The sequence below is a fragment of the Hyperoodon ampullatus genome (assembly GCF_949752795.1).
Source record: "Hyperoodon ampullatus genome assembly, chromosome: 2".
NCBI lineage: Eukaryota > Metazoa > Chordata > Mammalia > Artiodactyla > Ziphiidae > Hyperoodon > Hyperoodon ampullatus.
In genome coordinates, this window is record NC_136915.1 from 147,756,796 (window position 1) to 147,780,403 (window position 23,608).

The 23,608-nt window shown below is 37.7% G+C and overlaps 1 protein-coding gene across 1 annotated transcript in view; it reads right to left on the reverse strand.

Moving 5' to 3' along the window:
* Positions 1 to 3,241: 3,241 nt before the first annotated feature.
* Positions 3,242 to 23,608, reverse strand: part of C4BPA (complement component 4 binding protein alpha) — a gene marked incomplete at both ends in the record, with an annotated part of 120,117 nt that continues 99,750 nt past the window's right edge. Inside the window, 4 exons of the mRNA XM_079723180.1 lie at positions 3,242 to 3,379; positions 3,971 to 4,146; positions 5,251 to 5,421; positions 5,797 to 5,874. Of these exons, the coding sequence (XP_079579306.1) occupies positions 3,242 to 3,379; positions 3,971 to 4,146; positions 5,251 to 5,421; positions 5,797 to 5,874 (563 nt within the window). The remainder of the gene's footprint in view (positions 3,380 to 3,970; positions 4,147 to 5,250; positions 5,422 to 5,796; positions 5,875 to 23,608) is intronic.

The window sequence follows — 23,608 nt, forward strand, 5'->3', positions numbered from 1 at the left end:
GAGAAAATTTCTAAAAATTTTCCCTGACCTAAAGGTCATGTGTTTACAGGTCAAAAATTCCCAACAAGTACCCAAATTAATGTATGAAAAACACCTTACAGCAAGGCCACAGGGATAAAGAGAAGATACTAATATCTCCCAGAGAGAGAGAGAGAGAGGGAGAAAATAAAAATCAACAACACTGTAACAAGACCTGGAATACCATGGATTCTTCCATAGCAGAGCTAGAAGGCACATGGCAGTGGAGAAATGCCTTCAAAATTCTGAGAACACAAACTTCTACATGCAAACAATCTATCAATTAACTATAAGGGTAGAAAAAAAGTTATTTTAAAACATGTAAGGACTCAAAAATTTACTTCCCAGTCACCTTTTGAAGGATCTGTTCCAACAAAAATGAGGAAATACACCAGAACAAAGACTTGGAATCAAAGTAATAAAGAGAACAGCAAAGAGAAGACCTAAGATTTCAGAGTAAACCATTTATTTCAGAATCACTGAAAAGAGAGCTGGGAAGAAAATCTCCAGGAGTGATGGTGGAGAAGTATGTGGAATTAAAACAGCATCTGACATGTCTGAGCATTAGGAAATAGATTGCTAGACTATGACAGATCTTTTGAAACATGTAGCAAGAATCAGCAATAGAAACATAGAAAACTAAACAAAAAAACAAGATAAATTATTAATGCCATAAAAATTAAAGAGCTGTAAAGCAATATATTCACAGATCACTGTTAAGCTTACCTTGGCTTAGCAAAGATCAAGATATGCTTAATCAGTCAATACATAATGTTTAAAAATAATAAACATAAGTATAATAAGAATATTTTTTGGAAATATGTCGATAAACATCATAACACAGAGCTAAAGGAGTTGAAAATGGTTATTTTGGGGGAAAGAGACCAAAGGGTGGGATTGAGTGGATCAGAATCTTTGGGTTTTCATTAAAAGGTTTTTTTTGGATTATTTGACTTTTTAATTATTTGCTTGTACTACTTTAATAAAATAGTAAATTATTAAAAAATAAAGTTGCATAAATAATAGAGGTTGAAGTACATTATTTAAAGCCCTAAAGATAAGTAATCACTAAAAATATATAAAATTAAATGACACTGACCAATGGAGAGAGAGAGGAGAGGGAAAGTCAGAGCTAGATTGATCAGTTTTGTAGCAGGAAATCAAAATATATGTTTAGAGATAAAAAGTCATGTGATATGAGTTCATATCACATGAGGCAGAAGAGGGAAGAATCTTACTTTTATTTTTATAAATCCCTTTCTAAGGTTTGAATTCTTGTTTTCCTGCACATATTACTTCTTTAATTATAATTATGTGTAATTAATTTAGAATTAACACATGAAAAGATCGTGGCATAATTCACATCAGTGTGGAAAGGTCTCCACACTGCCCTGGATGGAGACTTGCAGGGGAGGAAATATGAGACTCAGGTTTCAGAGATGCCTCTGAATCTTCTCTACAGCTTGGCACCCAGATGTGGAATGGATAGTCCTTTGTTTATCTGAGTACATTCATGGATTTTTGGATATGAAATCCCTGAAACTAGGGAAAGACAGATTGCTAAAATGCTTTCCCTAATAAAGTAAAAAGAAATGGGTTTCTGGGGCAGTGATAGCAAGAACAGATAAAGTGTGATAAGGAGTGATTTGAGGAAGGAAAGCATCAGACCAGAAAAGGCTAGAAGAGGCTCCTGGTGGCAGGGAAAGGCAATGGTCTTTTAAGATCACAGTTATGAACATTCGATGTGAAAGTCCAGTCTTGTGCAGCCAGCCAGACATCCCTCTGTTAACTCGAGAGCGTTAGTAAAAGTCTGCTATGCAACTTTCTTATGTGACTGCTGTTTTGAAGAAATCAAAGAGGTGATGTTCTCTATAATTGATCAAGATGCAGTGGAGAACCAGAGGCCAGCCATAGTAGCTAAGTAAGCATGAGTGAGAATGACATTTGGGGAGGCAAAAAATGGAAGAAGAGGTGACCATAAGAAATTATAAGGCTCCCCAGAATATCCAGAGATATAAGAGTAATACGTGTGGGATAAGCATTGAAAGCTCTACCCAGGTCCTCAGACCTTTATACCATTTCTCTGCTCTCCTCTGCAGGTTTCTGTGTACTCTGGTTTCTTAGGGTTATACCTTCCTCTCTTTTGGGAGGACTCCCCGCAGGCTGCTAGTCAGCTTTGTAGTCACACAAAGAGAGCTGGATGCCCTGGGGGCTCATGTGTCCACAGGGTGTCCCTTCACCAATAACTGACTGGTACAGCAGAATGAAAGCCCAATTCCCTTACCTGGAATTGGGACAAAATGTACACAAACTTATAGTCCAGGGTTCCCTTCTGGGTCAAGATTAAGCCACCCTCCTTTGACTTTGCCTGGTCACCCTACTACGTGCCTTCCCTGTCCCATCCTGCTTACCCTGCTCCTTTTCCCATTTCTCCTTTGAGAACTTGGAGAAGTTCCTTAATAAATTACTTGCACACAAGTTCTCTTCTCAGGGTCTGCTTCTGGGAAATCTGTCCTAAAAGAGACACTAAAGCCATTTTAATTGAAGTATTAAAGAAAAGAGTGGTCACACTGGATGGGAAGAATTGGACATGCTCAAGAAGAACACTTGGGTTGCACACAGGTTTTCAAAGGCATCCAAGCTGGTTATTATTGGATGGAGGGGATGTCAAGCAAAACCAAATATACCTTAAATATAAAGAGGAACTGAGAAGTTGTTCCAGAGAAAATATTGGTAATCAATAGAAAGAGAAAGGCGAAGATGGAAGAAGATGTGATATTTGACCTGGGCGCTGAAGGGTGAGTAGGAAGTGAAGATGTAGTGTAAATACATCTCAGACAAGGCTCCAGTATGAAAATAGAAAAGAAGCATTAATTAGAGAAGCATCAGGAAGTGATTGATATAGGGCCCTAATTTCTCATTACAATGGAATCAAAGTGAAAACAAAGACACTACATTTTTGACAGGTGATTATTTATTTCTTCCATTCCACCAAATCTAAGGAAGCAGAAGCTTAAAATGAGATAGGATATAAACCACCAATAGTTCCACATTAGCAGTGGCATCAAAAATTTGAAAGATTCTTCTAACTCAGGTATTTTTTCAGTAAATAATAGCACTTAAGGACCAGTAGAGTTGCTAATGAGGGAAATGTACCTAATTATCTGTTTTTAAGGGGAAGAGAGGGGAAATAGATGTACTGATTTTTAACTGGTGCTCAACTTCAAGTCTGTGGCTCCAATCTTTCAATCTCCAGAGAGAGTTTATACACCTCCAGGGCCATTTTTACATCCTCTGGACTTGGGAGACACTGCATGAGTTTCCTGCCTGCGAGTACTTGTTCACAGCCCGTGAGAACTTCCTAAAAGAGATAAAAGGATGGTTTGAGAGGCTTCTCTCCAAACTGTGAAGGTATAAGATTACTTCAGGATGCCTATTGATGACAATAAAATTGGAGTATCAAGACCCTCCTTAGGACTGATGCAAGAAATCAGAAGATACTTTGTGCATCTCAGCAAAGTATTTACCCTAAGATTGAGACTAGCACTGCTCTAAGGCAGCAATGAAAGTAAGCAGAGAAGGAACAGCACTGCAGAAGATACCCAGGGAACTTCTTCAGGGTGAGCTGAAGGGATGGATCTGATGTCTATGCAAAAGCATAGCACTTACTGTAATAGAAAATGCAGAGCTGGGAGCCAGGTTGCCTGGATCTATGGAACCCTCCTATCTAGGGGCTTGGTCTTTCTTGCTATAAAATAAGAGAATTAGAACTTGCTTTAAGAGCTCAACATGCGCTTTGAGAGTAAAAGTGCTGATTCTGAAATTGATTTAAACAACTCAGAAATGAGTCCCAGTAAAAGTCAGATCTCATCAGTGTTGGCTGGGACAGTGCTCTGGAGCAGGTTACCATTTTTACAATGTGATAGAATACCCCGAGGTGTGTGCCACTTACCCACTCACACTTGGGCACTTCTGGGTACCAGGTTCTGTTCTCTGAGCAGATGATACTTGGAGAGCCGACCACACTATAACCAGAGTTACACTGGACAGTGACATTTTCAGGCTCAACATACTGATCCTTGTCCAGAGACACAGTTCCATCTTTTATCTCTGGTTTCAGACACAGAGCTGTAATGGAAACATGATTTTGATCAGTTTGTGATCCTCAGAATAAGACCTTACAATAGTAAAGAATACTGGGGGGTTAGAAACACTGGTAATAAATTATGCCTGCAGTCTGAGAGTTGTTCTTTAACTACATTTATTGTATTATAACAATAAATTAATAACAATAATGTTAATGTATAGCTATCATCAACATAAAACACTATTATTATCTACACTTTGCTGGAGAGAAAAATTAGATAAAGACAATTTATGTGACTTGTCTATGGTTGTGTAGCTTTTAGGTGACATGATTATGATATAAACCTAGGTATTGTGGTCTAAAATCTGAGTTTTAAAAACTACTGTATATTAAAACCTGACTCTTTTCAGCATCTTAAGTGTGTAATTTCCATTCTTATGCCCTTAGTATCTTCCTGTATTAAATGGAGACAATGGTGGGAAATTAGACACTTGAGTTGCTGTTAGCCGTGTGGTAAGAAAAAAAAAAATGCACGCCTAATCTTGGTCTCATATCAGGTCAGCTTATCTATGAGGAGGTGATAACATGCACCAGGTACTAATGGAGATATCAGATACTTCAAGGATGTTTGGGATTTTTCCATGAGTCCTCATCCTAACTTTCACAAGAATTCACTAAAATTTTGCTGAATCCTCACTCTTCTCTTCAATTAAAAATTATTATCTCTAACTCTTGAATATTGACAAAGGTAGTACTGTAGAGCAGCGTGAAAACTACGGTCCATTTAATGTGGTGCTGGGTTCATTGACTACTCATTGGAGAAAAATAAATTTTGACCCCTACTTTACACCATAAACCCATAGGAATTCCAAGTGGGCTGGGGATATCAATGTGAAAGGTAAAGCAACAAAGCTCTGGAAGATAACATAGAAGAATATTTTTGAGACAAATATTTTTTAACACCGCACATATTTTTTAAACAACACAGTACCACATCCAGGTATTAAATACAGGAAATGAATAAGTAAATACATACATACATACAAATTTCTAAGTGCTGCCTCTCGCTGGGGGGAAACCATACTGTCAGAACTAGCATGGTGGTCCTACCATCTTAGCAAGAGCCATCAGTAAAGTGGAGTTACCTTTACACTCAGGAGTTAGAGATGACCAATGTGAATTTCTGCAGGTGATTTTTTCTTCTCCAACCAGAACATATCCTTCATCACATTTATACTGCACTATAGTAGTAAAGGATAAAATTGAACTCACATCTTCATAGGATCCATGGGCAATGCTGGGAAACCTGTTGCAGTCTTGAATGGCAAAAGAGAAGGGTAGAAGAGAATGAGCTAGAGTTTAATTAACTATTCGGAGTGATGGACTCTTCCAATTTTAGAGAACAAAGTCATTAAATTATACTACTGAGGTATGTTTCATTTACTTAACAAAATTACTAGGAATGATTTATTGAGTTCTTAACCACTTGCTAGACACTGTGTTAATCATCATATATATGTTATACCATTTAATCCTCATGCTAACTCTCTGAGGCCGAATGAACATCAGACCCACATTAGAGAAAAGGAAACACAACCTTAGAGGAGTCAAATATTCTACACCATGTCACAGCTAGTAAGTACCAGTAACATGAATCAAATTAAGGATTCAGCTCAGGTTTGTGTTAGTACAAAGTCCACTGTCACTTTCTGGAATTCTGCTCTCGGTACTGATCATTGGACTTTCACTTTCTACGGCATCAGTGGATGCTTAAAGGTCATAAAATGAAAGTTTGGGCTGAAGAACAATACTCTCCTTGTGACTTGCAAAGCCTAGAAATGCTCCATATTTGGTTAAGCAAGTAGCTCAGAAACCGGTTAGAAAACTCTTACCTCCCTCACTTAAAGACAATGTCAGGAATTTTAGACAGGTCAGGAATTTAAATTATCTTAAGAATAATACTTGGGGAGGTATTTTTATAAAGCTTTTGATATCCTGTGAACACCACCTGCAGTCCCAGGTGAGGCTAATGTGTGAGAGAATTTATCCTTCACATAGAGAGAAGGACCCTCAGGAGCTCACTGAGAAAACCTAATGTGGCTCCTTTCAGGCTGGGGAGACATTAGTCACAGCGAACTAGTGTCCAGCTCCTGTCTGAGAAATCTAAAAGGCAAAGGATGGGCTGTCTAGTGACAGGCACTCTAAGGCTCTAAGGTGAGAGTGAAGGACAGATCTCTGTTGTTTTGAGGTTGGCCTGGACTCCTGACATTATCAGAGCAAGGCTGAGTTAGCACTTCCAGTAGATTAGAAATGGGCTGCATGAGAAAGACAGTCATGGTGGAATTGTCCTCACGCCAGTCCAAAAGGGTCTCCTGAGGTGGGAGGAAGCCCTCTGTAAAAACAAAATAACACTAGAAGTCACCAGATGATACCTAGGAGATAGGAAATAGGAAATGAACAACCAGAATCAGAGGTGGATCCCTGGATCAGCCAGACCCTGAACTGCAAATTGTACTTAGCAGATCCTCAGTGATGATGAAGGACAAATTAAAAAAAAAAAAAAAAAAAAAAACCTCACAAGAGAGAATAAGCTTTAAATACCCATGAGGCCAAGAGCCAGCTCAGGTTCTTGTTTCCCTTACCTGTGCTCCTCCCCAAACTTCAACTCTGGAGGGTTCAGAAAGCATAGTAACGGTAACTCCAAGTAAGTTCTGTTTTAGTTGTGAGGAAAAGAAATTCACCTGTGTATAAATCAACAGCTTCCATACAGCCTTTCTTAAACCTCAGATTAAGCACCTCCATAAAAATATAAAAATGGCTCTTAGTTTTTATAAGTAAGCACATATATGCAGTTCTGTACTGGGCTTTTCTTGCAGTGTATTTTAAAATATAAGATTTAACCATACAAATAGTTCTACCACAACACTAGTCACACTTGTGCCAGAGGATTAGAACAGGAAATTAGTTCTGTAGGAGAAGGTGGTGACAGAACTGGGCACCAGAGTATCCAGGGAAGGCATCCAAGAATAAGTTGGAGATAACTTGAAGGACGGATAGAAGGTAAGTAGTTGATAAGATGTGAGAGGCAGATGGATATTGAGGCAATGGCAAAGTCTCTGGCCTCAGAAGGTCATTACTGTGAGAGAGGGGAGGCAGAATCAGAAAGGGAGATTCACATCAGAGTTGGCAGACATTAAAAGCCATTTCAGAGAGTCAGGGCCATGGGTAATGGGAAGATTTGAGGGAACAGAAGAGAAAGGGAAAGGGAAACAGAAACATGAAAAAATAATTGAAAGACTTGTTGACAAATTTGATAAGGCTTTGCTCTACTACCTCAGTCTCTAGAAGAGGGGAACTTAGAGATGAAGTTGGAGGACTGAAAATCCCCAAGCATAAAGTTCTTTATCCTGTACTGATACTATAACCTAAATTAATACTGTCCCTCAATAATGTTCATGCATCTGATATGAAAAATCATCTTTCAAATATAGATATTCTTTAATTAACCCATGCTTTCCCCCTTATCAGTCTCAGTGAGGAAGAAAATATGGCTTCCACATTGATAAATCAGTAAGTGAGCTCACATAAGAGTATTCAACCATTATTTTCAGTTCAGAATTTTCCCTCTAAGCTATCCCAAATCTCCCATTTTTATGACATGACAGCTGTTTCAGGGAACAAATTCATAAATATTTTAAATTTATTATGAAAATTAATTCTCCTGGATAAAATGTTAGCTAACAAAAGAGTAAAACATCACTTTGCTTAAAGGACATTTCCATCTGAATTCTGTAAAAATAAATTAATTTTCACAGTGACAGTTCTTCAGTTCTGGTAAGTTCTCTCAAATCCTTTGACTTCTCATTCATTGCTAAAAATTTTCTTACATTTCAATAGCCATGCCATACTTTTATATAATGGTTTAGAATTCATGAAGTACTCTATATTTTTACTCTAGAAAATTTACTCCATATTTGTAATAACAGAAAATATTTTTGTCTATGGATGGAATTTTTAAAAATTAAGCAGTAACTAAGATTGTAGATGGTATAATTAACCTATTTGGAAAGTAATTTGTTTTAAGAATTTTAGAGCATTTAAATTCAAGAAATTGATTTAAAAATTAAAGATTATTCCTTGCTAAAGCAGTCTCACAAGAAGTTTTGCATTTCAACACTTTGTTATTCTAGACACTATAAAATCCTCTATCTGAATTGGAACAATTTCTTTTATACTTAAATTTTATTTCTTATTAATATAGTTCATTGCACTCTCTCAAAAAGATTATGATATACCACCATTTCACTGAATTTGTTTTGTTTTTCTTTTTTTTTTTTTTACATCTTTATTGGAGTATAATTGCTTTACAATGGTGTGTTAGTTTCTGCTTTATAACAAAGTCAATCAGCTATACATATATATATATTTCCATATCTCCTCCCTCTTGTGTCTCCCTCCCACCCTCCCTATCCCACCCCTCTAAGTGGTCACAAAACACTGAGCTGATCTCCCTGCATTTCACTGTATTTGACTAATTCTTAATTGGGTATTTTTCTCCATATGTTAGAGAAAATACCCCCTTTTCCCATAACCTCTGTACTCACCACACAAGCAGGAAGGACACAGCAATAGCACCAAGACCCCAAAAAGATGCAGTGCTGGGAAAATGCAAGACAAACTGGCGGCCATGGCACAGTCTCAGAGGGGCCACAGTGGTGCTCAGCTGTTCTCAGACACCTTGAATAAAGATGAGGGAAAGTAAGCAACAGTTGAAATGGTGCCTAAGCAAAGAAAAGCAGCCTTGGCAAAGCCCAGCTATGTGTCACTAAAGGGGAGGGGTTGGGGGAGTGACTAGAAGGCCAGGTGCTCGGCATAGCTCTGACAGGGACAAGCTCAGAAGGCCCCTTCTTGGGCAGAAGCATCTGGAGGCCTCAGGAATTCTGTATGTATTTACTATTGTAACCCCAAGACTTTCTTGAAGTTCAGATACAGAACATGATGAATTCCTCTCTGGATTTATATACATGATATTCTCTGAGTAAACAAGAGCACATGGTGCAAGGACTTCAGCTCATGATGCACAGTGTCTGATGCACAGTTGTCTCCTCAGGAGGCAGAAGCCATAGCATGAGGGGAGATAAGACATCTGAGAAGCAGTCCCTGTCCAGGGAGTGGTTTCTTTAATCAGGGGTATAAATTGCTCATAGATAAATAGGTTTTTTAAAAGTCTAGAAAATTATGTTCTCCCTAGATAGCCCACAGTCTAGCCAGAACAGAGTAAAATGTCTCTCAGTGTGAAAAAACTAAAGATCTTGCCCAAACAATAATTATTCTCACAGTACTTCAGTAGGAACTTCTTTTCCCTATTTCCTGGGTCTTCTAATGCACATAAAAAAAAAATAATTCACTCTAGGAAGATATTCTAGTGTAGAAACTATTTTAACCTGTGTTCGTAGCACAGAAAAAGCATGCACTGAAAGTTAAATTGTTGAGGATGATGAGTTAAGAAGAAAGGAAGATTTATTATGACTCTCAGAATATCTGAATGATCCTGGATTTGAGTGAAGCCCCAAATTTTGTCTCTAAGCACTAAAAGACAAGTGGATGGAAGGCACATGTGTTATTTTTCATGGATTATTAACCCCAAGACTAAGATTTCTCTTAACCATCTGGGACTGCCTGTCTATTCATCCAGATCATTTCCTAAATTTTGTCTCCTTAAGTGGGCCAGAAGAAACTACTAACCTGGGTTCTATACTTTGCCCACCAACTGTGGATTACTGTTCCTAGAGGAGATGAAGATAGTTGGCTAAACAAAAGAGAAGACTAAGTTCTGGAAATTGTCCTAATGAGCTTCACTACTCAGCTGACCTGGAGTGACTCTACATATCAATAATAGCCAAAATGCTTACTTCTCAAAAATAAATGAGAAGAATTACCAAATATAGCTGAGTGAACTTCTTTGGCATACTAAAGAAAACAAAATTAAATTTCAACTTCCTAGATAGAAAGAAAAAAAATAAAATAAACCTACTAAATGGCTGCTGCCTTTAGAAAGAGGAGCCACAATAAAGCAATTTAAATGATGAACCAGAAAGTTTTGCTGACCTGCTTTTAATCTTTAAGCACGTCACATACCAGAACTTTACCTAAGTTATCATAACTGATCCTCAAAAAAACCTGTGTCATGGTTCTTACCTTCCTCTTTGCATAGATTAAGAAACAGGTTTAAATAGATTAAGTAAACTGCCCCCAAACATTTCAGATAATTAGCAGCTAAGCCAAATTCTGAACCCAAGACTGCTTATAAATTCAAGATTTTTTCTTTATACCAAAATAATTTCCACTTACTGGCCAATAATGGTTTTCTTTCAGAACATTAAACCAACCATTTGGCAGTAAATCAGCATTGTTGGCCTTTACTCAATAGTAGTCTCACCCTCCAGTTGCTGCTGGTGCTACAGTTAATGGCTTGGACCTGTGACCTCCTCCAGAGAATGTGCTGGGATGGCAAGAAACACCCCATCCTGATGTACCTAGGAAGTTATACCCTGTCCCCCAAGAGCAACGAATGCCGACTGATGTTGGAATACAAAAGCCATGACTCCTTGCCTCAAGGCTGGACAATGCTGTGGTGCAATCTACACTCTAGAGCCACCATGGATCAGTGGATTCTCCACTTAACCTGAGAACAGTCCTTGATCAGCTCCTTTCTCTCCGTATCCTGCTGCTTTATTCCCCTAGAGTTGTTTTTTGTTTGTTTTTGCTGAAGATCACAGCATCAAAAATTCACATGCATCTGAATGCCTTCTGAAGAAGCTGACTGAAGACAGTTTGTACCACTAATGCATCTAGGAAGCAAACTCTAAGAATGGGATTCTAGAATTGGATCATTCTTCAGCCAACTGACCATCAAGACTCCATCTCTGGTGATTCATGTAATATCGATAGTCCTGGCTTGCTGTATCCTTGCAACGAAAAATATTTTTTCCTGGTAAACTCTCATGGCATGTAGATGGAAGGAGATGCATTGGCTGTGCAATATCTCTGACATTTGAGAAGTGTAATAAAAATAGCAATTATTAGGATTTTGCAAGGGACAGCTGAGTACCATTGATGCAGGCCCAGTACCCCTTGCCTGAAAATGAGAGCTCAACACAGTCAATCACAATTCAAATCCAAGTGTGAAAGCTACTAGTTACTATTTAAAGAAACAGTTATCTCAGGTAGCTGGGAGGCTAATCATGCTAAGGTCCAGGTTCAGGGTATAATCATAAAGGAATACTAGAACTTCAATAAAAGGTGAATTCTTAGCCCTGGCAAGTCTCCTACTCAGACTCAGGGCCCTTTTGGAAGGAGTGGTGCCTTTAGATTTTCAGTGAGGATACCTGGGTAGATGCACTACAGAACCATGAACACCAGATTCCTCTAAACCCAAAGAGCCTATATAATTGGCCCAGTATCCCTTGTTATAAGATAGTGCCCCTGTTGCTTGAAGACCATGCAGAGGAATCAAATGTGACAGGTATCTTATAAGGCCATAATTGCCCTCCTCAAGATTTACCCCCCACCTCCCCTCCAGGCATCAGACCAGTAGCCGGAATCAAATCTCAGCATGAACTGACTAAAGGCATGCCAGACCTGCAGAGGGAAGAGAGAAATCATATGCAGGATCTATGGGACCTAGTTAGCATGAGTTTGGAGATAGGAGAGCATGCCTAGGAGGGAATCCCAAAGCCGGATAAGGGAGAGTTTGTCAGGATAGGGGACATTCTCCCTTAACACAAGATTTAACACCCTGGCAAGTGCCCTGAGTATCAGTTCTTACATGTTTCTGGATGATTTGGGAAGGTTAGTAAAAATGATGGTCAATATTAAATGTGTAGAGATGCCAGAACAGCCATGGCAGGCTAAGTAGGAAGTGATCAAAGGCTCAGAGAAGTGGATGTGTTAGAATGATCTAATTTATAAAACCAGAAGACCAACCTGCTATCTTCTTCATGGGAGCCCTGAGGACAATAAGGAATGTACCAGTGACAAGGACCAAAATTATACAGTAACTTAGTTGTGGCTGGCCCTTTGAAGGCTGTATCTTATGGTAGGAGATGTTGTTATCAAACATGGCTGTTTAGCAGCACTGGGGAATATAGAATCCCAGGATAGCAGGGCTAAGTGGAAGAACTTAACCTTCAAAAGCAGGTTAGGTGAAAAATACTGGAGGGCTAGAACCAGGGAGATGCAAGAGATGTGCCTAGGATGCAAAATTAAATAAGAACTTATTCTCAGGTTGTGGAAATGCTGACCCTGAAAATGAGAGCCTCCTTAAGAGTGAGGCAGGTAGGGCAGTAAGGTTGGAAGGCAGCCAAGGGAAGAGGATATCCTGACCTGTAGAATCTGTGAAGAGGGTTAATAGATATGATGTTTCTTAGGGTAAGGATCAGCCAACATGGGAATTTCTTGATATATAATTAAAAGAGGTCAAGAATGAATGATACAAAGACCAAGGTCAGCTACTTCCATTGAATGTCATGATCTTTTACTCAGTTACCTTCTGCTCTCCCCATTTGGTAATTTTCTCACCAGTTCTCAGACTGAAAGTGAGGACAGATTCCTGTGAGGAAGGACTGTGCAACACCATGGCAAGTATATATATTGTATACTTCTCCAGTCCTTGCCCCAAAGGAATCTTCAGTAATTTACTTAAGTCATTGTGCACTAGAATCTTTAGAGACTTGTTGGATCTGAACTATCTTTGGTACCTGGGAACATAAAGTGTCACCATGACCCCATTAAAATAGGTGCTACAGGGGCCAGGCAATAAAAGGATTCCTAGTTCATGTCAATCTCACAGTGATCTACTGGGTTTTTGGACCCACCTGGTCGTCATTTCTGTGATCCCCAAGTGTATAGCAGTTCATAGGACCTTCATATTAGTACTCTGATCTTTGGAATGAAAGCTATCAAGGTAAGGAAACCTATGTTTAAAAAAAAAAAGCTATAATATTATCATTTACTGCTAAAACACTGAATGCTTTTCCCTTAAGATTAGAAGTTGAGGCAAGGATACTGACTCTCATCAGTCCTATTCAGCAAAATATTGGAGGACCTAGCTAGTGCAATAAGGAAAGAAAAATGAATAAAAACATGCAGTTTGGAAAGGTAGAAACAAAACTGCTTATTTGCAGACAGCATGATTGTTTATTTGGTAAATTCCAAAGAATTTATAGAAAATCTGCTAGGACTAATTAGAGAATTTAATAAGATCACAATATACATGATCAATATATAAAAATCAATTGTATTTCTATATACCAGCAATGAAAAATTGAAAACTGAAATTTAAAAAGTACTACCATCTCAAAGGTAAAATGCTGAGTGACAAAAGCTATCTCCAAAAATCACCCACTGTACGACTCCATTTGTAAAACAGTCAAAGTGACAAAATATAGATATGGAGAACAGATTAGCAGTTACCAGTGTTAGAGATGGTGGGCCAGGGAAAAGGGGTGAGTGTGAATATAAAGGGGTAGATCAATGGGGATCTTTGTGGTGATGGAATAATTCTGTATCTTGATTGCTGTGGTTGCTCCACAAGTCTACACTGTGATAAAATAGCTGAGAACTACACACACACATTGAACAAATGTCCATTTTCTGATATATTGATATTGTTATAAATCTCTAAGATATAATCATTAAAAGACATTAGGTGGTGGGTACTTGGGACCTCTCTGGACTACCCTAGTTTCTTTCTGTGAACCCATAATTATCTCACAATTAAACATTATTAAAACAGCACAATCTCTATATGGTGCATGGCAGCTGAAAACACCAAAACATTCATAAAGAAAACAAAACCTAGTTAAATGGAGTGATATGCCATGTTCATGGATTAAAAGACTAAACATTATTAAGATATCAATTACCTTGAAATTTGTCTAGAGATTCAAAGCATTACCATCCAAATCCCAGCAGAAGATTTGCACAAATTGATTAACTATTTTTTTAATTAATTAATTTATTTATTTATTTTGGGCTGGGTTGGGTCTTCGTTTCTACACACAGGCTTTCTCTAGTTGTGGCGAGCAGGGCCTACTCTTCGTTGGGGTGCTCAGCCTTCCCATTGCTGTGGCTTCTCTTCTTGTGGTGCATGGACTTCAGTAGTTGTGGCATGTGGTCTCAGTAGTTGTGGTGCACAGGTTTAGTTGCTTCATGGCATGTGGATCTTCCTGGATCAGGGCTCAAACCTGTGTCTCCTGCATTGGCAGGCAGAGTCTTAAACACTGTGCCACTAGGGAAGTCCATGATTAACTATTTCTTAAATGTACATGGATAAATAAGCCAAGGACCTAGAATAGCCCAAATAATTTTGCAAGAGAACAAAAAGTTGAAAGGCTCATAACTCTTGATTTCAGACTTACTATATAACTATAATGATCAATACACTGTGGTATTGGCATGGACTTGGAGGTCGATGGAAAAAATAGAGTCAAGAAATACACTAACACATGTATGGTTAATTGATTATAGACAAAGGTGCCAAGGTAATGCAGGAGAAAGGGTAGACTTTTCAACAAATGGTACCAGAACAATTGGCCATCCACATGCAAAAATAAAAGGAAGCTTGACTCTTACCTTTCACCATATGTAAAAATTAACTCAAAATTGATAATAAACATAAATATAAAACTAACCAATTTTAGAACTACTAGTTTAAGAGATATACTATTCATTCATTTCTCTACGTATACCAGGGTCTAAAATCTTTGTTATAGAACTGTATCTGTAACACATATGTGCCTGGACCTCAGTAGCTCAACTCCTTGCAAAAGTGTCAATGTTAACTCATATTTTACGATATCATCTCAGTTTTATAAAGAGATGATATTTTTGGCTTTTTGAAAAACTCATGAGTTGAGGTTGAAGGCATTATATATTATTCACTGTTCTTCGTAAAATAACCCCTGTGATAAATTTATTTTCTATTTTCATAACAGACCAAAAAAATTTCTCCTATAGAGTAATGCTTCTTTTTACCAATCAATGTAAATATTTGATCCATTATATTTCCCACTTTTGAATGAAGATGAAGTCATTCAAAATTACTATGTAAATTAAATTTTAGTAAATTTACTTCTATCTCTAATGTGATTTTGATTTTTTATTTTAGCAAGTTTAAACTATGAATATCTACTATAAACTCATATATTCTTTTCAAATTTTGAAATGATTGTTTCTGCTGCATAAGGTGCTAAACATTAAAAAAAAGAAAACTACTTAAGAAAACTCTTTAGCAGGAAAAAACTTCAGTATGTAAATACACATCATTTGTTATGTATAAATATTATGAGTGATAATTCCTTTATCTTTAAACCTAAAAATATCAGTATCAGAATGTTTATAATTTGCTAAAAATTATGGGAACACATGATTAGGAGCTATTCACTTTCACTATTAGATCAGAGGAATTTTAAGGAAACCTAGTTCCTTTTGAGACCCTTTGCTTCCCTAATGAGGTAGCAAAATGGCAGCTCAATTCATAGTCTACATTCGGATAAAATGTTTCATCTGAAAGACTCTGATTCACCAGCTTCCTTCTCTCCAGGCTCTCTCATTAAACCTGAAAAAAGAATGAGTCACATACTTATAGTTTCCCTGTAGTCAGAGAATAATATTTAGCAGCAGAAGTTTTTTTATTGACCTTTTGTTCAGCTCAATTAGTAACAAATTAGCATATCATGTAACTTCAGACATTCTTTATTCATGATATAATAGTCAGTACATACTGTGGGCAAACCTCTAATGGAAATACAAAGATGAACTTAAAATGAATCATTCCACTTAAAACAAGGAGATGAATGCAACCACTCTACTTTCTAGGGACAGGAGCAATCATTTCAAGAAAGAAAGTAAACGATCCCAATGCTAAGTGTGGGAAAGTAATGTTGCAGTGGAAATAGGTTAAGGAGCTTAGGGAGAAGCAGAGAAGCAGTAATCTCATCTTGCTTGGTAGAAATTCAAGTTAATAAAGAAGCAGGCAAGAGACTGGATGATCCTTCTTGGAAGAAGCTGGACAGCAACAGAAAAGATACCAATAAACATTGATGTTTGGGGATTCTCCTGAATTTGTTAGGGTAAAACTAAGCTGCTAAAACAAAGGCAGCAATTCATGTCTTTTTCATGCAACAGTCTAGAGGCAGATGTTTATTCAGGTTAGTCAGCAACTCTGTCCAAAGAGGTCAGGCAGGGATCAGGCCTCTTCCTCTTTGTCACTCCAACATCCCCAAGCATGTTGTCCCCATCAGCATGGTGGAAGTTCACTCACCAACACCCTGTCAGCATTTCAGCCCTCATAGGGTGAAAGAGGAAGTGGAAGGTAAGCAGCTTCCTTTTCAGGAAAGTGACTGGAAGCTGCACCCTTTGGGTGGTTGCTCCAAGGGAGGCTCTAGCTGAGGAGCCATTTCCCCTGCTATTATCTAAAAGAGTGAGAGTAGTTCTATTACTTGAAGGAGGTAGGGGGAAATGGATAATAGGAAACAACCACCTCTGCTATGGCCCCCAACAAGAAAAAACTAGCTCACTGCCTAATCTCCACATGTACATAGAACCTAAATCAGTTTTTGTGGGCCTCACCCTTGAAAATGAACATACCATCCAGAATCATCATCAACAGATATTTGCAATGAATAGAAATTCCAAAGAAACTGTTATTAATATGCTCTGAGATATCCTGAGATATCTGAGTAGTCAGCACATCCCTAAAGAACAGAACACATTTTAAAATGATGTGAACATTTTATAAAATCAATAAAATTGTTAAAATACAAAGTCAAGGAAATATCCCCAAAGACCATGGGAGAGGGGTGAATCAGAGATGATGGTATAGGAGGCAGAAAGAAAATTTAAGAAAATTATGGGATGTTCAATATCTGCCTAGTAGGATACCCATAAAGAAAAAAGAAAAATAAATGGAGAAGAGAAATCTGAAGAAACTATACCAAATGTATAGAAACTATACAAAATGTCTCTGAAAAAAAAAGAATAAAAGAGTCTTTGTAGAAGATTAGATATGAAAAAAGTCCTATATAATTAATAATTTAAATGACTTCTGAATTCTCCATTGCAATATTGGAAACTATCGTACTAAGAAGATATTCTTTCAAAGTGCTAAAAGAAAATTATTTTTAATTTAGTTTTTTACACCCAGGAGACTTATCAATAAAGTGTTCAGATGAAGACAGTTTTAACATGCAGGAATTCAATATTTTACTTTCTATACATCATTTCCTAAGCAGTTCCTTGAGGGTGTACTCCAGTAAAATGAGGAAATAAATTAAGAAAGAGGAGGACATGAATCCAAGAAGCTTAGACAGAGTAGGAAGCAAGTACATAGACATGAGACTTCCTACTTCTGCTGAAGTGTGTAGCAGATAGAGTCAAAGTCCTGTCAATATCACTAGGGCCCTACCAATTCAGCACACTCTGCACAATTTCCAAAAGCCAATGTATCTGCTTTGTTTTGCCCAGGCTTTTTCCAGAGCCATTGAAGGCTACTCTGACAGCTTGTAGAGCAGGTCAAAAATACCAGGTAATTAGCACTTCCCAAAAGTGGACCTTAACACCTATGAGGGATGGAAGACATTGTATCAATACCCCAGCTCCCTTGCCTTTGAGTGGGATAAATCTCAGGCATGTGTTTGACACCCCCTTTATAGTTTCCCAGTGAGTTTAGATTCCAGTCACCCACAGACGTAGGTGGCTTAACAACACAACTCTTTTTGGCTGCCTTCCCTTGTCTGTCTCATTGCCTCACTTAATTTCTTAAATACTCATAAACAAATTTTGAGCACATACCTAAAATCTACCAAGTATTTCTGAACATATAACACACTTAAAACATCAATTACCTATTACTCAATACACTCACAAGTGGGTTTTTTTGGCAGCAGAACACAATGATATGATACAATATAAAATATGAAACAGTTTCTTTATTCTCCTCTCAAAAAAAATTATTCAAATGTAAATAAAGAGTGGAATGCCTTGCTTAAGATATAAAACCAGGGGAAGAGTGACACACCTGGAAAGAGCATGGAAGCTTCATGTCCTTCCCACATACTTTTTTCTATGTATCTCTTCAATCCGGCTGTTCCTGAGTTATATCCTTGTGGAATAAACTGGTAATCTAGTACAACCAATTCATACTACAGAACCACATCCAGAGGACTTTGGATTTCACAAGAGAAACTATCAATGGGGACCACTGGGAAACATCTGATTTCCCAGGGTCTTTGTGCTCACACCTGAGCCTCTCAGGTGGGAGAGCCAAGTTCAGGACAATGGACCACCAGAGAACTCCCAGCCCCAGGTAATATCAATCAGTGAGAGTTATCCTAGACATTTCTGTCTCAACGTTAAGACCCAGCTCCACTCAACGACCAGCAGGCTCCAGTGCTGGACAACCCATGCCAAACACTAGCAAGACAGGAACACAACCTCACCCATTAGCAGAGAGTCTGCCTAAAATCAAAATAAGGTCACAGAAGCCTCAAAACACACCACCGGACATGGTGCTGCCCACCAGAAAAACAAGATCCATCCTTATCGAAGAGAACACAGACACCAGTCCCTTCTGCCAGGAAGCCTACACAACCCACCAAACCAACCTTACCCACTTTGGGCAGACACCATAAACAACAGGAACTACAAACCTGCAGCCTGAGTAAAGGAGACCCCAAACACAGTAAGATAAGCAAAATGAGATGACAGAGAAATACACAGCAGATGAAGGAGCAAGGTAAAAACCCACCAGACCAAACAAATGAAGAGGAGATAGGCGGTCTACCTGACAAAGAATTCAGAGTAATGATAGTAAAGATGATCCAAAATCTTGAAAGGAGAATGGAGAAAATACAAGAAAGTTTTAACAAGGACCTAGAAGAACTAAAGAGCAAACAAACAATGATGAACAACACAATAAATGAAATTTAAAATTCTCTACAAAGAATCAATAGCAGAATAACTGAGGCAGAAGAATGGATAAGTGACCTGGAAGATAAAAGAGTGGGAATAACTACCACAGAGCAGAATAAAGTAAAAAGAATCAAAAGAATTGAGGACAGCCTCAGAGACCTCTGGGACAACATTAAACACACCAACATTAGAATTATAGGGGTCCCAGAAGAAGAGAAAAAGAAAGGGACTGAGAAAATATTTGAAGAGATTATAGTTGAAAACTTCCCTGATATGGGAAAGGAAATAATCAAGTCCAGGAAATGCAGAGTCCCATACAGGATAAATCTAAGGAGAAACACACCAAGACACATATTAATCAAACTATAAAAAATTAAATACAAAGAAAAAATATTAGAAGCAGCAAGGGAAAAGTAACAAATAACATACAAGGGAATCCCCATAAGGTTAACAGCTAATCTTTCAGCAGAAACTCTGCAAGCCAGAAGGGAGTGGCAGGACAGATTTAAAGTGATGAAAGGGAAAAACCTACAACCAAAATTACTCTACCCAGCAAGGATCTCATTCAGATTCAACAGAGAAATTAAAACCTTTACAGACAAGCAAAAGTTAAGAGAATACAGCAACACCAAACCAGCTTTACAACAAATGCTAAAGAAACTTCTCTAGGCAGGAAACACAAGAGAAGGAAAAGACCTATGATAACAAACCCAAAACAATGAAGAAAATGGTAATAGGAACATACATATTGATAACTACCTTAAATGTAAATGGATTAAATGCTCCAACCAAAAGGCATAGACTTCCTGAATGGACAAAAAACCAAGACCCACATATATACTGTCTACAAGAGACCTACTTCAGACTGAGGGACACATACTGACTGAAAGTGAGGGGATGGAGAAAGATATTCCATGCAAATGGAAATCAAAAGAAAGCTGGAGTAACAATTCTCATATCAGACAAAATAGACTTTAAAACAAAGACTATTACAAGAGACAAAGAAGGACACTACTTAATGATCAAGGGATCAATCCAAGAAGAAGATATCACAATTGTAAATATTTATGCACCCGCACCCAACATAGGAGCACTGCAATACATAAGGCAAATGCTAACAGCCATAAAGGGGGAAATTGACAGTACCACAATCATAGTAGGGGACTTTAACACCCCACTTTCACCAATGGACAGATCATCCAAAATGAAAATAAATAAGGAAACACAAGCTTTTAATGACACATTAAACAAGATGGACTTAATTTATATTTATAGGACATTTAATCCAAAAACAACAGAATACACATTTTTCTCAAGTCCTCATGGAATATTCTCCATGAGAGATCATATCTTGGGTCACATATCAAACCTTGGTAAACTTAAGAAAATTGAAATCGTATCAAGTATCTTTTCCGACCACAATGTCATGAGACTAGATATCAATTACAGGGAAAAAAACTGTAAAAAAATACAAATACATGGAGCCTAAACAATACACTACTAAATAAACAAGACATCACTGAAGAAATCAGAGGATATGAAAAAATACCTAGAAAAAAATGACAATAAAAACACGATGGCCCAAAGCCTATGGGAAGCAGCAAAAGCAGTTCTAAAATGGAAGATTATAGCAATACAATCCTACCTCAAGAAACAAGAAACATCTCAAACAAACAACCTAACCTTACACCTAAAGCAATCAGAAAAACAAGAACAAAAAAAAAAACATTCAACATTAGAAGAAGGAAAGAAATCATAGGGCTTCCCTGGTGGTGCAGTGGTTGAGAGTCTGCCTGCCGATGCAGGGGACACGGGTTCGTGCCCCGGTCCGGGAAGATCCCACATGCCATGGAGCGGCTGGGCCCATGAGCCATGGCCGTTGAGCCTGCGCATCCAGAGCCTGTGCTCAACAACGGGAGAGGCCACACCAGTGAGAGGCCCGCGTACCACAAAAAAATAAAATAAAAATAAAATAAAATCATAAAGATCAGATCAGAAATAAATGAAAAAGAAATGAAGGAAATGATAGCAAAGATAAATAAAACTAAAAGCTGGTTCTTTGAGAAGATAAACAAAATTGATAAACCATTACCAGACTCATCAAGAAAAAAAAGGGAAAAGATTCGAATCAACAGAATTAGAAATGGAAAATGAGAAGTAACAACTGACACCACAGAAATACAAAGTATCATGAGAGATTACTACAAGCAATTATATAGAAATAAAATGGACAACCTGGAGGTAATGGACAAATTCTTGGGAAAGTACAACCTTCTGAGACTGAATGAGGAAGAAAAAGAAAATATAAACAGACAATCACAAGCACTGAAATTGAAACTGTGATTAAAAATCTTCCAACAAACAAAAGCCCAGGACCAGATGGCTTCACAGGCAAATTCTACCAAACATTTAGAGAAGAGCTAACACCTATCCTTCTCAAACTTTTCAATAATATAGCAGCGGGAGGAACACTCCCAAACTCATTCTATGAGGCCACCATCACCCTGATACCAAAACCAGACAAAGATGTCACAAGAAAAAACTACAGGCCAATATCCTTAATGAACATAGATGCAAAAATCCTCAACCAAATGCTAGTAAACAGAATCCAACGGCACATTAAAAGGATCATAAACCATGATCAAGTGGAGTTTATCCCAGGAATGCAAGGATTCTTCAATATACACAAATCAATCAATGTGATGCACCATATTAACAAACTGAAGAAGAAAAACCATTTGATCATCTTAGTAGACGCAGAAAAAGCTTTCAACAAATTTCAACACCGATTTATGATAAAAACTCTCCAGAAAGTAGGCATAGATGGAAGTTATGTCAACATAATAAAGGCCATATATGACAAACCCACAGCCAACATTGTTCTCAATGGTGAAAAACTGAAACCATTTCCACTAAGATCAGGAACAAGACAAGGTAGCCCACTCTCACCAGTATTAGTCAATATAATTTTGGAAGTTTTAGCCACAACAATCAGAGATGAAAAAGAAATAAAAGGAATCCAAATCAGAAAAGAAGTAAAACAGTCACTGTTTGCAGATGAAATGATACTATACACAGAGACTCCTAAAGATGCTACAAGAAAACTGCTGGAGCTAATCAATGAATTTGGTTACATAGCAGGATATAAAATTAACACACAGAAATCTCTGGCATTCCTATACACTAATGGTGAAAAATCTGAAAGAGAAATTAAGGAAACACTCCTATTTACCATTGCAACAAAAAGAATAAAATACCTAGGAATAAACCTACCTAAGGAGACAAAAGACCTATATGCAGAAAACTATAAGACACTGATGAAAGGAATTAAAGATGATACAAACAGATGGAGAGATATATCATGTACTTGCATTGGAAGAATTAATTTTATGAAAATGACTCTACTACCCAAAGCAATCTACAGGTTCAATGCAATCCCTATCAAACTACCAATGGCATTTTTCACGAACTAGAGCAAAAAATTTCACAATTTATATGGAAACACAAAAGACTCTGAATAGCCAAAGCAATCTTGAGAAAGAAAAATGGAGCTGGAGTAATCAGGCTCCCGGACTTCAGACTATACTACAAAGCTATAATAGTCAAGACAGTATGGTCCTGGCACAAAAACAGAAATATAGATCAATAGAACAGGATAGAAAGCCCAGAGATAAACCCACACACATATGGTCACCTTATTTTTGATAAAGGAGGCAAGAATATACAATGGAGAAAAGACAGCCTCTTCAATAAGTGGTGCTGGGAAAACTGGACAGCTACATGTAAAAGAATAAAATTAGAACACTCCCTAACACCATACATGAAAATAAACACAAAATGGATTAAACCTAAATGTAAGGCCAGACACTATTAAAACTCTTAGAGGAAAACATAGGCAGAACACTCTATGACATAAATCACAGCAAGATCCTTTTTGACCCACCTCTAGAGAAATGGAAATAAAAAGAAAAATAAACAAATGGGACCTAATGAAACTTAAAAACTTTTGCACAGCAAAGGAAACCATAAACAAGACGAAAAGACAACCCTCAGAATGGGAGAAAATATTTGCAAAGGAAGCAAGTGACAAAAGATTAATCTCCAAAATATACAAGCAGCTCATGCAGCTTAATATCAAAAAACCAAACAAACCATCCAAAAATGGGCAGAAGACCTAAATAGACATTTCTCCAAAGAAAATTTACAGATTGCCAACAAACACATGAAAGGATGCTCAACATCACTAATCATTAGAGAAATGCAAATCAAAACTACAATGAGATAGCACCTCCCCCCAGTCAGGATGGCCATCATCAAAAAATCTACAAACAATAAATGCTGGAGAGGGTGTTGAGAAAAGGGACCACTCTTGCACTGTTAGTGGGAACGTAAATTGATACAGCCACAATGGAGAACAGTATGGAGGTTCCTTAAAAAACTAAAAATAGAACTACCATATGACCCAGCAATCCCACTACTGGGCATATACCCTGAGAAAAGCATAATTCAAAAAGAGTCATATACCACAAT